General features: G+C 39.8%; 1 protein-coding gene and 1 long non-coding RNA gene across 3 annotated transcripts in view; both read left to right on the forward strand.

Annotated features, from left to right (window-relative positions):
* The window catches only part of RAPGEF5 (Rap guanine nucleotide exchange factor 5), a 249,102-nt gene that overhangs the window by 142,335 nt on the left and 92,146 nt on the right, over positions 1 to 14,621 (forward strand). For both annotated transcript variants that reach the window (XM_032287013.1, XM_032287012.1), the window contains exon 9: positions 5,154 to 5,276. In XM_032287013.1, coding sequence (XP_032142904.1) covers positions 5,154 to 5,276 — 123 coding nt within the window. The remainder of the gene's footprint in view (positions 1 to 5,153; positions 5,277 to 14,621) is intronic.
* On the forward strand, positions 5,271 to 8,676 carry LOC116557508. The gene is made up of 2 exons (XR_004271545.1): positions 5,271 to 5,314; positions 5,395 to 8,676. It is a non-coding gene; the product is annotated as an uncharacterized LOC116557508 (long non-coding RNA).

Consider the following 14,621-nt stretch of genomic DNA (forward strand, 5'->3'; position numbering starts at 1 on the left):
ACACACACACACACACACACACACACACACACACACACACACACACACAGTTTTTGGGAACTACAGATAGAAGGAAAGACTTTATCTCCAGTTTGAGTCTGTGGGAGCTAATCTCAGTTGCTTTGGAGCCTGTGCTGGAGAAAGGAGGGAACAGGCTCCCCGTGGTGATGAGTTGCAGCTGCCCAGTACTCTCATCTGTGTCCCACCACTGCCTGGGCCTCCAGTCCCCACATGCTGTCTTTTTTATGGGAGGGCCATACTGTGGAGCAGAGCAAGATCAGGTCTAGCCCATCACACCACTGAATAAACCATGGAGCAGGTTTCCAGGTTGGCAGTTTGGAAGGTCATTAGCATGCTCCCTCTACCGACAGGACAGTATATTATTACTGTTATTATTTTATGCATTTATTTATTTTTGAGACTGAGTCTCACTCTGTCGCCCAGGCTACAGTGCAATGGCACAGTGTTGGCTCACTGCAACCTCCGCCTACTGGGTTCAAGTGATTCTCCTGCCTTAGTCTCCCAAGTAGCTGGGATTACAGGTGCCCGCCAACACGCCCAGCTAATTTTTTATATTATTAGTAGAGACAGGGTTTCACCATGTTGGCCAGGCTAGTCTCAAACGCCTGACCTCGTGATCTGCCTGCCTCAGACTCCCAAAGTGCTGGGATTACAGGCCTGAGCTACTGTGCCCAGCAAGACAGTATATTAAACACTGTGCAGGTGACATGGAAGGAGAGAGACGAAATCCTCGCTGGTTGACATACATGCATTTTCTAGATAACAGAAACGTATTTAAGTGTCAAAGCATTTAAAGAATGTTTATTTGTAAGTAGAAATTGCCCATTTCCCTGCCTTGATAGTTATTTTATAACACCATTGAAACTCCTTTATCCTCATTAGCGTAGATTAAAAGAGCATCCTCATGATAGACCCATATATTTATCATTGTCTCAGATTATGGACTGCATTAAACTCCTGACAAACAGAAATATGCCTTACGGAGGATGGCTAGGAGCGTGAAAGGATCTAAAAAGAAAATCAGATGGGCCTTTAGTAATGCTTGGCAATCTTTATTCTACTTCCCTTGTCCAGTTTCCTCTTCTCTTAGTCCAGGGGTCAACAAACCATAGCCCACTGCTTGTTTTTATAAATAAAATGTCATTGGAACGTGCTGTGTTCATACATTTATGTATGATCTCTTGCAGAATTGGGCAGTTGCCACAGAGACCCTGTGGCCTACAAAGCCTAGAATATTTACTGTCTGGTCCTTTACAAAATAGTTTGCCAGTGCCTGCAACCTGAATGACTATTAACGTGCCTTCTTTTCTTATGCCTCCAGGAGCAGTTCCCCCACAGTTTCCTATTTTCAGTTAATAACTTGCTACTTATTTTTCTGAGAAATAGAAGCCTTCAGAAAAGAATTTCTGCATGTTTCTAACACCAAATATGCCAACATACCCACATATTTACCCCTGTATTTCATTGTTTCTCCTGTTCAGTGGATGAAGTATTTATATTCATATTTCTTCCTGAGAGTAGATCTTTATCTTCTCCTTCCTACTCAAGAACATAACTCTTGAAAATGCCCCTTTCTCCTTCCCATGTCATGAAGTTTTGCTGTCTACTGGAATTCTAATAAAGGTAAATATCCTGGAATAGCCCTCATGTTAAGTAAATAAGCAACCCAAACTCTCTTCAAGGTCACTCTTAAGCTAGTGCCTCATTTCTTGTCACAAAACTCTTTGGAAGAATTGTGTCCTGTTTCCTGTTGAACCCATGCTATTGAAGGTTTTGTCTCTATCGGTTCAAACAGAAATTGCTCCACTTGAAGTTATCAATTACTTTGTCAAATCACTGTCAGCTATTTTGAGCCCACCTTGTTTGACATTTCAGCATCATTTGATAGAGTTTTTCACTCCTTCCTTCTTGAGACAGCTTCACTACTCTCCAGATTCTTTTCCTGGAGCCACTCCTCCTCAGTCACCTTTTCTGATTAATTACTCTTCATCTTCCCAATATCAAAACACTAGACTTCATTCCTGGATTTACATCATTCCATTGGTAAAACCAGAGGAATACCATCTGCACTCTGATGACTCTTGAATTCATACCTTCAGACTGGACTTCCCCTGAACCTGCAGACTTCCAACCAGCAACTCCACTTGGATGTCAAATAGCCATTTTCTTTCCCAGACCAACCCCCACATCTCCCATGACGACTCCATCCTTCCAGTTACTCAAGCCTAATATTTTGGAGACTCCCAAACAACAAAATCTGCTGGCTCTACCTGTGAAATCTGTCTACTGGTTAGAGCCACATTTACCATCTTCACCACTAGCACATGTTCCAAGCCATGTCTCGTGAAAACCAGGCACCTAACTGGTGTTCTAGCATCAACTACTTCTCCCACGTCCAACCCAGAACACACAATGATCCTGCTAAAATGTCAATCATGTTTTGCTAATTCTCTGTTCAAAACCTTCCAAAGGATTTCTGTCTTATTCAGAAAAAGAATCCAAACTCCTTATACAGCCTATGAGGAAATTATGTGTTGGGCTCCTGCATTACCTCTCAACCAGTGTCACCAGTCTGCTGCTTCTGGCTCTCCTCTAGCCCTGCTGCGCTCTCTGCTCATCCATGAGCACGTCAAACACACTTGAGACTTAGGGCCCTTGTACTTGCTGTTCCTCTGCCTGAAACACACTTCCTTCTAGATATCCACAGCACCTCCTCCTCATTTCCTTTAGGTCACCATTCAGATGTCATTTTACTAGAAAATCCTTTCTTGATCTTTTTATCTTAATAATGCCTTCAATTATTTCTCTGTCCTCTTACCCTACTTCATTGTTTTTTCTGTCATATGTTACCACTCCATATTTCCTATTGGTATGTTACATTATGAATGTATGCTTCATGATGTGGCGAACTTTGTTTTTTATTGTTTTGAGACGGAGTCTTGCTCTGTTGCCCAGGCTGGAATACAGTGGTGCGATCTCAGCTCATTGCAACCTCTGCCTTCCAGGTTCAAGCGATTCTCCTGCCTCAGCCTCCTAATTGGGACTATAGGTGTGCACCACCACACCCAGCTAATTTTTTGTATTTTTAGTAGAGGCGGGTTTTACCATGTTGGCCAGGCTGGTGTCAAACTCCTGACCTCAGGTGATCCACCCTCCTTGGCCTCCCAAAGTGGTGGGATTACGGGCGTGAGCCACTGCACCTGGCCAGAACTTTGTTGTTTTATGTTCACTACCATATCCTCAGAACTTATAGTAGGTTCTTGCTCAAATAAATCCTTCACTCTGTTGAGTGAATGAATAAATAATATAATTTAGGGAACTAGGAATATTGTATTAGTCTTCTCTTATGCTGCTAATAAAGACATACCTGAGATTGGGTACTTTATAAAGGAAAGAGGTTTAATTGACTCACAGTTCAGCATGGCTGGGGAGGCCTCACAATCATGGCAAAAGGCAAAGGAATAGAAAAGACATGTCTTTTATGGCAGCAGTAAGACAACGTATGAAGGGGAGCTCCCCTTTACCTATTCACTATCACAAAAACAGCGCAGGAAAATCCTGCCCCCATGATTCAGTCTCCTCCACCTGGTTCTACCCACAACATTTGGGGATTATGGAAACTACAATTCAAGATGAGAGATTTGGGTGGGGGATGCTACCAAGCCATATCAGATATATATCTGGAAAGTATTAAAAGGAGAGTATAATAAATATTTGTATTTAAATATTTTGAAAGATTGTCACATTGGATAAAGAATAGGCCTCATTTCCATTGCTTTAAAAGGCAAAACTAGTCCTCATGGATTGAAGTTAAATGGTTTCAAAGTTTTGTCTAGTATGATAAGAATAAGGGACTTTCCAACAATCCTGGCTATCCAACAGGGCACAGACTGTCTTAAGATAAACTTAGGTTCCTGTCCAAGGAAACTTTAGAAAGGAGCTGAAAAACCACTTGTGAGGTTATGTTGTAAAAATCTCTGACTTTGGTGGAGGAATTCCACTTGTCCTCTAGGAGTCTGTGATGTGACCCACTTCAGAAATGTTTTGTTTCCTTCTTAGTTGGACAAACTGCTAGATAAAGAGATACCATTGCCCTTTGGAATAAAGATTTAGTCATTGCTTTGCATGGATGGTTCCATTTCTCTGCTGCCCACTCAACAACATGGGTATCTTTAGCACAAACCATTAAGATCATGAAATTTGGATTCTTTGCCAGCCCCTTTGCTGTATTTGGTCATGTTACAGAGTATATTCAAATCCAATAGGTTATGGATTGGATTCCATAGTTTTGACTGTTCCTGCCAAGTATAACTTTGGATTTCTTTATTAGATCAGGTCTTGGTATGTCAATATGAACCATTTTGGAAAGAATTTGAGCAGAAACAGTTCATAATTAGTGTGTTAGAATGAATTTTTTTTTCTATTTCAGAGTCTTAGATTCACCTCTTTCCTCTTATTATTATTTAGGTGCTTTGACCTTATATAAAATAGATGCTTTATGGATCATTTCCAAACCCCAATGAATGAAATTTCAAGCTTTCTTTTTGCAATCTCTTATTTTTAGTAAAATGTTTCACCATCTTTTATGCACTATTAGTGGCATTTTACTAATGCCCCATAGTAATTTTCCAGTTGTGAAAAATATCATCATGTGATCTTCTTGTTCAGGGTTTTTTTATATATGGAATAATTTGGTGTGGAGCTAAAGAATTAGGGTGTTATTTTTAGGGCTCTGTATCAGTTCACCCTTTCACCAGTGTGGTTCCTGGCTAACTTTCCCATGAGTTTTTAACCTCTTGCTAGGCTCTGCTTATGTAACAGGAAACAGGCTGTCAGGAACAAACAAACAGGGGCATATCAGGCGCACACTTAGTAGCAAATGATTTAGTTTGCTCTGTCCTTCACCCTCTTAAAGTAGAACGATATGCAGACTCAACATTAAGTCTTTTGGCATGGTGCTCCTAGATTAAAATATTGTAACTTCAGTTTTTGAATGGCAAAATATTTACCAAGACCATGATTTAATCCAGGCAGTGGAAAAGATGAGCTTATTATAAGGTGAACTTTGCAGTGGTGTCATGTCCTGGGACTGTGGTTTTAAGTATATCTTCGCGTTTTCTCCAACTCTTAAGGCAGGGGTGATGTGCAAGCTTCAAGAGAGAGATGAAATCGGACGAATTGAACTAGTCCAGAAGCTGGCAAGAGACAACTATCAGTTTTTGCAGACGGACAAAAAAGAACAGAAGTCTGAACACGTAAGCCTTCTGCCTCTTGGGGATGCAGGTTTCAAGGGGTGGAAAATGTTTCTGCTGATTGCATGTTTGAATGAAAGAATATTTTATTTTAAATTCTTTATGTTTTGGGTTTTTAGAGGTGGAAAATGTTTCTGCCTGATTGCATGTTTGAACGAAAGACTATTTTATTTTAAATTCTTTAGGTTTTGGGGTTTTTTTCCCCAAGAGCATCCTCCTTAGTAAAAATGACAGCTGTTCGTAGCTCTAAGCAAGTGGCTTATGACACTGGATTTATAAGAGACTTCTCAAAAGTAAATTATGTAGAAATACGAGAATACATTTAAGCAAATATGAATGCCTATCTATTTATGATCCTGCTTGGGTGGTTTTCAAGTTTGATTTTGGAAGTTTTGCCTTATCATGTAGTTTGTAGAACATGACTTTTGAAAGAAAACATTTCAACGTATTTTTATGTTTAGTACAGAGGTGGATCTAGTTGCCAAATGAATGTGTCCTAAGTCACTAGAAATAGATAAAAACATGAAAACAGATTATAAATGCTCTCACCAAGTGGGAGGGTCAGAAGGGAGATTTCCCAGCATCTTATGAAGGCTTGTGTTCCAACAAGACTTATATTGTTTGAATACAGTTAAAACTGGAGGAAAGGGACGTTCCGCTTGGTCCTCCTGAAAGCATTTATTCAGATAGAGCCTTAGAACTGAGAATGCTGCCATCATGCTGGGAAGACAATGGGACCACTTTCTTGTGCCACACATTGTTATCTGTTGATTTTGTTGTTGTTGGTTGTAAGACTTCACTTTCAGTGCTGCACTCTCCAGGACTGCTCATGAAGGGGAAAATTCCCCTGTGCTATGTGTCTTTCTCTGACTTTAATTTTTCCGTGCAATCCTTTTCAGGGGGGAAAACATTGCTTCATGCTTTTTCTGCTCCAGGTCTATTAATACAAATGGCAAGGTTTCTGTGAGCAGGAGAGGAGTGAGATGCTCAAGTCTGGCTGGCTGCTTAGTTTAATAACACAGCACTTCTCTAGCAGTGAGATGTCGAATTGTAGCAGTTGGTGTCTCGAGAAAGAGAATAATTAGGCAGTTTCAAAGCCTTGTGATTGAACTATTTCAGAGGTGACTATTGACTTTAAGTGTCATGTAGGTCTCAGGCAACCTTCACTTTGCTGGGTACTGTTGAAAAATTGAGCACCTTGTTCAAGTTGTGATAAGCACCCTGAAGGTTGACTGTATCACAGATTTACTCAATCTCTGCTGCGTCCTTAGGATATTTGAATATCCTAATGTGTGACTTAAATTTCTAAAAAAATTTCCTTTTGATTCATTTTAATTAGATGAGCAACAGTTTTCATATGCCATATTTTATTGATTTCAAGATGCATGTTTTCCCCACAAGAGTCTTAACAATTGATGATATGAAAACATGTCATAGTTAAATTGTGAACATTTTTCTTTCCTTATGGTCATTAAAATGAATGCTATATCTTACAACTGATTGCAAATTAGGTGCAGTGAACCAGTGACAACTTGAGGTATGGTAAGATCTTTCAAAAATCAAACTGTTGGCTCCAAAGTTAGAAATCATAAGCTTTAGGCCACAAAACAACTTTGCGCTTATTAGAAAGATACCTGTATGTTGTCTTTGTTGTATATTTAGTTCAAGCCAGAATATTGTAAGTAGTTACAGCCAATAAAATTATAATACTCTCCACATCTGTAACTATAGAAATCTAAACTTGGGGCTGATAATTTTCAAGGCTTTTAACATGAGGCAGAAATTTACTGTTGAAGATTTACAGCTTTGCTTATGGTTATCTGCTGTTACCGTTACACCTTCATTTCGTTTGTAGACCACTAACGTTTTTTACTTCTTGCATGACTGTCTTATGGATGCATTAACAGCTATGAAACATTTGTGTTTCTGAGAGGAAAGATGGTGTGTAAATTAACATTGGAATTAGGACTTTTTCTATGTAGACTTTTCTGTGAAGCTTAAAATAAGGAAAGGAATATTAGGGATCTAGTGATAAATATAAACTAAGCTATCCTGTCATCTCCCTTCTGCAGGATGACACCAGTGGAATCTATGAATTATTTGGTACTAGATGCTTACATTTTTACAGTAATTTATTAGGGATAAAAACCACCCGCTAATTCATTTCAGTCTTTTATGTCTTGGGCGTTTGATGTGCCTGTACCTTTGCTTACCCGTTAGCCTCACAGGGTTCATGAACGTGGTGTAGCATTTTCATTTTTCCTGACCTCGCTTTCTTTATAATAGCTGTCATCTGCTCTTCATAGAAACTCAGTTCCAACACACAGCATGGACAGAGGAAACTGCAGTTTACTTAACATAAACCTAGTTTTGCAGTTTCCTCTTCTTGTTATAACAATAATGACCAAACCCTGAAGTTATATACAGATTTCCTTTCTTTTATGATTTTAAAATGCTTCATTGACCTCATCTGGGCCAAAGCTAGTTAAGTAACAGTGATAAAGTTTGAGTTAGAATCCACGTTGCCTATTGAGTCATTCTTTTGACTAACCTACATTACTTTTCCAGTTCTAGAATGCCACATAGATGCCAAAGAGAAAGCTAATTTGCAGCACTACTGCGTAGGGAAAGACATGAATTTGATAGAATAAAGCTTTTGTTGCTGGTACATCTTGTTACAAATTGAAGGGGATTACAGCTTTCTCTGTAGGCATTTCTAATATTAACTGCTTACTGCTATGATTATAAATGCATGACATTAGAGAAATGCTTCACTCTGTGCTTTTGCCAAGGTGTTTCTGAAATTTAAAAAGTTAACTGTGTTATTGTCACAGGTTTCTCAGGAAGCACTCTGTTTTTCTATTTTCTAACTAGCTGTAGGCAAAATTAGCAAGCACTCATTCCTATGTGTTGAAAATTATTATGGGAGGACTTTCAGAAGGGGAAAGAAATGGGCTGTGTCTTCTAAACATTATGATAGTAGAGTTAACATTGAGTTGCTGGTTCTTTAAGGACACTATCTCTTATGCAGGCATTGTCTTTGCTAGCCTTAATTCTGTGACTATACCAACAGTGGTAGGGGCACGTGTTATCACATGGGGACTTTTGAGCATGACCCTGAAGAATGACTGATGGTCATAGAGGAAGGCAGGGGACAGCAATTCAGGCAGAGGGACCCTCGGGAAGACACATGACTGCACTCCTGGTGATTCATAGGGAATGGAGAGGGGTGGGCTGGGAGTCAGCCTAAAATTCCATTCTGAAGGACTAGTAAGCTACCCTAAGGAGTTTAAACTTGCCTTTTTGGCAAAGGAAAGCCATCAAAGAAGGGAAGTGGCATAATCAGATGTGGCCTTTGGAAGTTCTCTCTGGCATTACTTTAGAGAAAAAATTGAGTGAAGAAGAGGAAAATGTTGGAAAGAACCTTTAGAAAGCTACTGTAGTGTGTCAGGTGAGAGGTGCCAGCCTGAACTGGGGCAGTAACCATAAGAACCAAGAAGGGAGTAAATGTGGAGAGTCATTTATGCAGTAAAATGGACAGAATTCGGTGACTGGTAATGGAGGATGTACATGCTATTTTATATTAAGCAGTTTTTAAAGATTCTTTGATATAGTGGCAGACATAAGAATGTTCTATTTTTTACGACCTTTTCCAAAAAGCTACATAAGCCATTTACCTTGCTTTGTTTGCCTGCAGTTTGCTTCAGGTGACTCAGACGTTAGTATTTGTCTCATTGACAAATCGTTAGGTGGGGGTTCTGGCAAACAGTATGGGGACTACATAAACTTTTCTTTTCAGAACCCTTTGAAAATACCTTAATCAGAGTAGTTCCCAAATTAACTGACATGTTTGGCTAGAGCTTTGGCATTTGCTGCAATATCTATGCCTTCCTCAGAATTCACTAGGATTTTGGGGTTGCTCTCCTGATCTCTGTAGTCTTGAGTTGGTGTTACTATACTTCTATTCTAGAATACTCTGTCATCGATTCATTCACTAAACTTTCATTTAAGCTGATATCGTAGAAGAGCCAGACTAACTATGGTGGCTCCTGCCCTCAAGAAGTACAGTCTAGTTTTGGAGAAAAGATACCAACATGAATAACTGAGATACCAGGAAGCAGTGAAGAGAATCCCAAGGGAGATACATAGGAGTTAGAAAAAGAATTTACAGCTGAGGAAACAGGATTCTTTTTTAGGGCAGAAGTAGAGTTTGACCCAGACCTTAAATTAGGTTTCGGATTGGATTTAAAGAATCCACATTGAAGAAAAGTATTCCTAGTGGGAAGAATGGCATTAGGAAATGCACAGAGATCTCAAAATACAGGATTTTTTTTGGAACTCTGAAATGATTTCATGTTGCCAGAATACCAAGAGTTGAGGGTGTGGAAGGGGAGTGAAGATTTCATGAGACATGAGATTGGGACCAGACTGTGGAGGATTTTGAGGGCTGAGAAGGTTCCCTTCATTCTAGAAATAATGAGGACCAACTGAGCATTTGGTTTTCTACCTTTTCCAAAGGAAAATGGTTAAGGCAGGGCCTTCATGAGATAAGTTATATTATTTCAGTGTGACTGAATAGTGAGGGAGCTGAAGAGTGATTAGGCAGACTTGGCGCCCAGAGTGAATTCAAGTGATTGCCTCTGGAGGGTGTCTTCCTTCAGCCTTCGTCTCTGGAGTGAGGACTGATAGGTGGCCAGGAAGCCAAGGTGACCAGCACCACATCAGTCCTGCGAAAGAGGGCATTCGTGGAGAGGGCAGCCCTGGAGGCCAGAGACAGAAAGACTACGTGGTGGACAGCGGGGAGTAGGGAGGCAGAAAAAGAAAAGTTAGAGTCATAACTTAGATTTGAAAAGCTCATAAACTCTTCACATTTTAGTTTCAGTAAAATAGTTACATTAAAGTATATGTCTAGATGGAAGTGGGTCCTATTTTCTGGAATATAGCTACACTATTTACCAGAAAACCGAGCCTGTACTTTTCCTGAAATGTAGTTTATGCTTTGTAGTGTATTAAACTGTAGATTCGAAATACCAACAATAGCTTCTAAACTGACTTCCTAACTTCCAGCTGTAGAAATAAGCAGTGTCTATAAAATGTATGTGAAAACCTTGTTCAGCAATACTTTCCCTAGGGATCCTGTCTGTATCCCTCCCTTCCCTCCCCACCCCATTTTCTTCTGTTCCTTTGTTAAGTCTGGGAACCCACCCTACTTCCTTCCCCTTTTCTAATTCACTCATGAAATATGGATGGGTGGGAAGGGGATTTTGCACACTCTGAAACTGCATCTTGGCATAGTCTGCTGCCAGGGTAGGGTCCCTATCACTCAGCCTCAACCGGAATTTCCTTTCCCCTGTTTCCTGCAGCCTCATCCTGGAATTCTGCCTACGTCAAAGGGTTCCTTGTTTAAGGATTACTAGGGGAGAAGTGGTTTGGAGTATTCTGGCCGCTGTCACTCTTCTTTTTACGTATTATAAGTTGGTCTCTACCTTTTTCCAACTTTCATTTTGTCTCTTTTTTTAAGCAGTTAAATATATGGTGAAAATCCTCTTTTTACTTTATATGAAATACTAAAAGGAAGAGAGGTTTTATCGTTGTTTTCAAACTTACACATCAGGGTGAGTAAAGTTTCAAGGAATCCCAGCATTATTTGAAGTTTGTCAGTAATTTAGTTTAACCAAGAAACTGCTTATTAAAGAGAAGCAGAACTTTCTAATGTTATTGTAATAGAATTGAAAGTCAGAACTAGGGTGTAACAGGCAATTCATAATACATTAAGTTGCCCACCTATAAACTGACAAATCACCTCAGGTTATTTTCCTTAATAGCAAAATCCTGACTTAGTGTTGGGTTGGGTATTAAAGTCTCTTTTCATCAGAATTAGGTTTCCTGGAGTGAGTTATTATAGTCCATTTTTAATAGAGAATAATATGGCCAAGTAGAAGCTAGTTCTTTCCTCCAAGAAGTTTACAGTCTAGCTGGGGAAAGAATTTATACATGGAAAACAGTTAACCATTCAAGACAGCATTTAATGAAGTGTCTAAATAAGACATTTAGAGGAAAGTAGAATCTGGCAAACACATTTCACAACTGCAGCAAACCATGCTCTTCTCATTTACTTAGGAGCAAGGTTTACAAGTTTGGTTCACTCTGTGTGCTCTTTAAATTCTAGCTTTTCCTCCAGAAAAATAGCAGTTAACTGCCAGTGAAAGTCAGTGGTGTGCTCCTGCTGTCTGGTGGAGCCATCTGCTCATTAGCTGTATTTTTAGGTTCTTGCAAGAAGCCCACTGCAAGTCCTAACATTTTTTAAAAATTAGTTTGAGCGTTTTTGAAGAGAGAAGAATTTGTTATGCTATTTTTTTTGCTCAAGTTGATTTTAAAAGGCCCAATCAAGAACGCGAATACTGGTTCAGTACGATTTATCAAACTCATGTTATCAAAGGGTCTTTTTATTTCCTGCCGTACAGATGCTGCTCCTAGCTTTATTCGGTTCTTATTCTTGTAAAATTAAAATAGCCATATCATCTGCAATATGGTCGAGAAATTGTTAAAGTGAAGTGTTGAAAAAAGTTTATTTTTTCGTTGTTTTTTTGCCCTCACCCTCCTCCCCCAGTGATATATCTCATTCCAGACCCCAGGTGACCTTATATTCTTTTCTTCTCTACCCCCATCAAGGCCTGATCTGCATTAATATAACAATGTTACTACCGTATAGTCTGGTGTCTGATCAGGCAACACTAGAAACTTTTGGCATTCTGGTTTTATTTGGGCTTATAATGAGTGCTTTAAGGCAAAAAGTTTAGGGAAAGGATGCACAGACAGATGGAGTTCATGATAACTGTGTACTACCAAGGTTTAGAAAAATAAAAAGAGATATTAAGAAGTAGAGAAACATAGGTAGCAACTTACAGTGTGCCTTGGTTCCAGAAGGACTGCCCTGATACACCTCTGACCTCATGAGCTGATGTTCTGCGAGAAACTCAGAGACTGAATTCACAGCTTACCTGTGTGGTCAGCATCCAAGTACTGTGGAAGTGTTTAACAGGGACCTTGGCTAGTCTAGGGAGTCACGCACATTTCCCTGAGAGAGAGAGACAGAATCTGAAGGGTCAGGAGAACTATGAAATGTGAGGAGGGATGGGTATTCCAGGCAGAGGAAAGAACACCTGTGATGACACAAGGGGCCTGGTGTGCAGAAGAGAGGCAGCTCTAGAAGCAGAACCAACCAGCTGGAGCCTAAGTGTGGACTATGGATGCTGTGGATGGAAGAGGCAGGGCCAGGTGAAGAAGGTGCAGGAGCTGGAGGATGCAGGACCTGTGGGTTTAACTAAACATATGTACTAAGGGCAATAGCAAGCTCTTGTGTAGAATTTAAGCATGTACAATTTAAGCAAATAATTAGATTCAAATTTTTCAGATTCCTCTGCTGCAGTGTGGGGACGGATTTGAAGGAGGGGAATGGGTCACACTCACTCCTTCAAAGCTTTCTGGTCCCCCTTTCCTCACCGTCCACTCTGTCAATTTCACATTAAACAGTAACCAGCATGCATGCAAAGGATTTGCTGTGGGCAGTTGAAGTCAGGGGACTTCAGTTCCAGTGAAGACAGAATGTCCACTGATGGTTCACTTCTAATTTATTACCTTTTCCCTAAAATACACTGTTATATCACCATTTTTCTTTAAAAAGTTGGCTTGGAGTCAGTCCTGTTTTTTTAGAAATGAATTTTGCTCACACATATAATGTGAATACCCTTTGTTAATAAACACTGTGCAGGCAGATATGTTCACTTTAAATACAAGTTACTGTGCTGTATATTTGCCTCATACTGATTGAGGCAAAGTTTGGTGATTTCTGAGTCATTCATATGCTTTGGTTGCTAAAGATGAGGAAAAGGAATTTATAAAAGATTTCCATGTAGGATGCAAAGAACCTTTTTTTTGCTTTTGCACTGGGAAGTGGGTGGAAAGGAAAAATTCCATCTGGCATCCAGTAGTCCTAAATGTTGTTTTAAGATTGCAAAAATAGAAGATTGCTGAAAATATCATAACAGAACATAACAGACGGTGGGCAAGTGTACAGTACATTTTTTCTAATAAATCATGTTAAATATGCATATTTTACTTAAAACGTGACCAAGTTCTTATTTGCTGTTACATAAAAATTTGGCTTTATTTTTTGTCATAAAATTATCTGCTCTATTTTTGAAGCAAAAAGGATGATTGTTTTGGTCTGAAGAGGCCAATGTTGCAGTGCTTAGTTTTAGCTGGAATAGGTTTTTGAATTTTGCAGTTTCTCCCCCTTTTTCTAGCATTTCCCTCCTACATTAAAAAAATAGAGAAATAAGCTATGGCATGTATGTTCATTTATTGCACGTTTATACATAAGTAAGTGAACAAGACTCAACCATTTTAACAAATCCTTGTAAATGTCCTCTTTGTTCAGGTTCCAGGAATGACTGGGCATGACTGAGGCAAAGTGAGTCAGAGTAAAGGATTAGGGGCACCTCAAGATCCAAGAAAGACATAATGGGAGAGAATAATGGTGATAATGAGACAATTAAGATGTCAGAAAGTGGCTTCGAGGTATGGATTCACAAGAAGGCTCAAAAAAATGAGTCATACCAGCATATCTGGGTGACCTCAGAGGTGGGACTGGGGGTGGAATGTGTCAAGATAAAACTTTTGCCACCTGCCATCAAAGAGGGGAGAGAGTGGTACTTCATATAGATAGTTCCTAAAACCTTCCATGATCTTGCTTTGGTTTGGATTTATAGAAGTAGAACAAGCTTTATGTGGACACCCCTATGAATAAAGAATTCCAACATTCCCCAAATGGCACAATGCATAATAAAATCCCAAAGTGAGCTTTATGGTTGATGGATGCTATCACTTTCTCTCTGCTCCATCAGCTTACAGTTATTACACATTGGGGGGTTGTGATGATGCATTGTTTTTCACCATTAATCTGAGTAGTCTGGAGTTTTCCTCTGAGAGTCATAGGCATTAGAAAGATCTTTAGATATAAGCCGGGCATGGTGGCTCAAGCCTATAATTCCAGCACTTTGGGAGGCTGAGGCGGGTGGATCATGACATCAAGAGATTGAGACCATCCTGGCCAACATGGAACAAAAGAGGGAGCCACCCCATCTCTACTAAAAATACAAACAATTATCTGGGCATGGAGGCACACACCTGTAGTCCCAGCTACTCAGGAGGCTGAGGGAGAATTGTTAGAACTGGGAGGCAGAGGTTGCAGTGAACAAGCAAAAGAGAGAAAGAGAGAAAGAAAGAAAAAGGAAGGAAGGAAGGAAGGAAGGAAGGAAGGAAGGAAGGAAGGAAGGAAGGAAGGAA

This window comes from Sapajus apella, unplaced genomic scaffold (assembly GCF_009761245.1).
Source record: "Sapajus apella isolate SASKATOON/1434 unplaced genomic scaffold, GSC_monkey_1.0 scaffold19, whole genome shotgun sequence".
Taxonomy (NCBI): domain Eukaryota; kingdom Metazoa; phylum Chordata; class Mammalia; order Primates; family Cebidae; genus Sapajus; species Sapajus apella.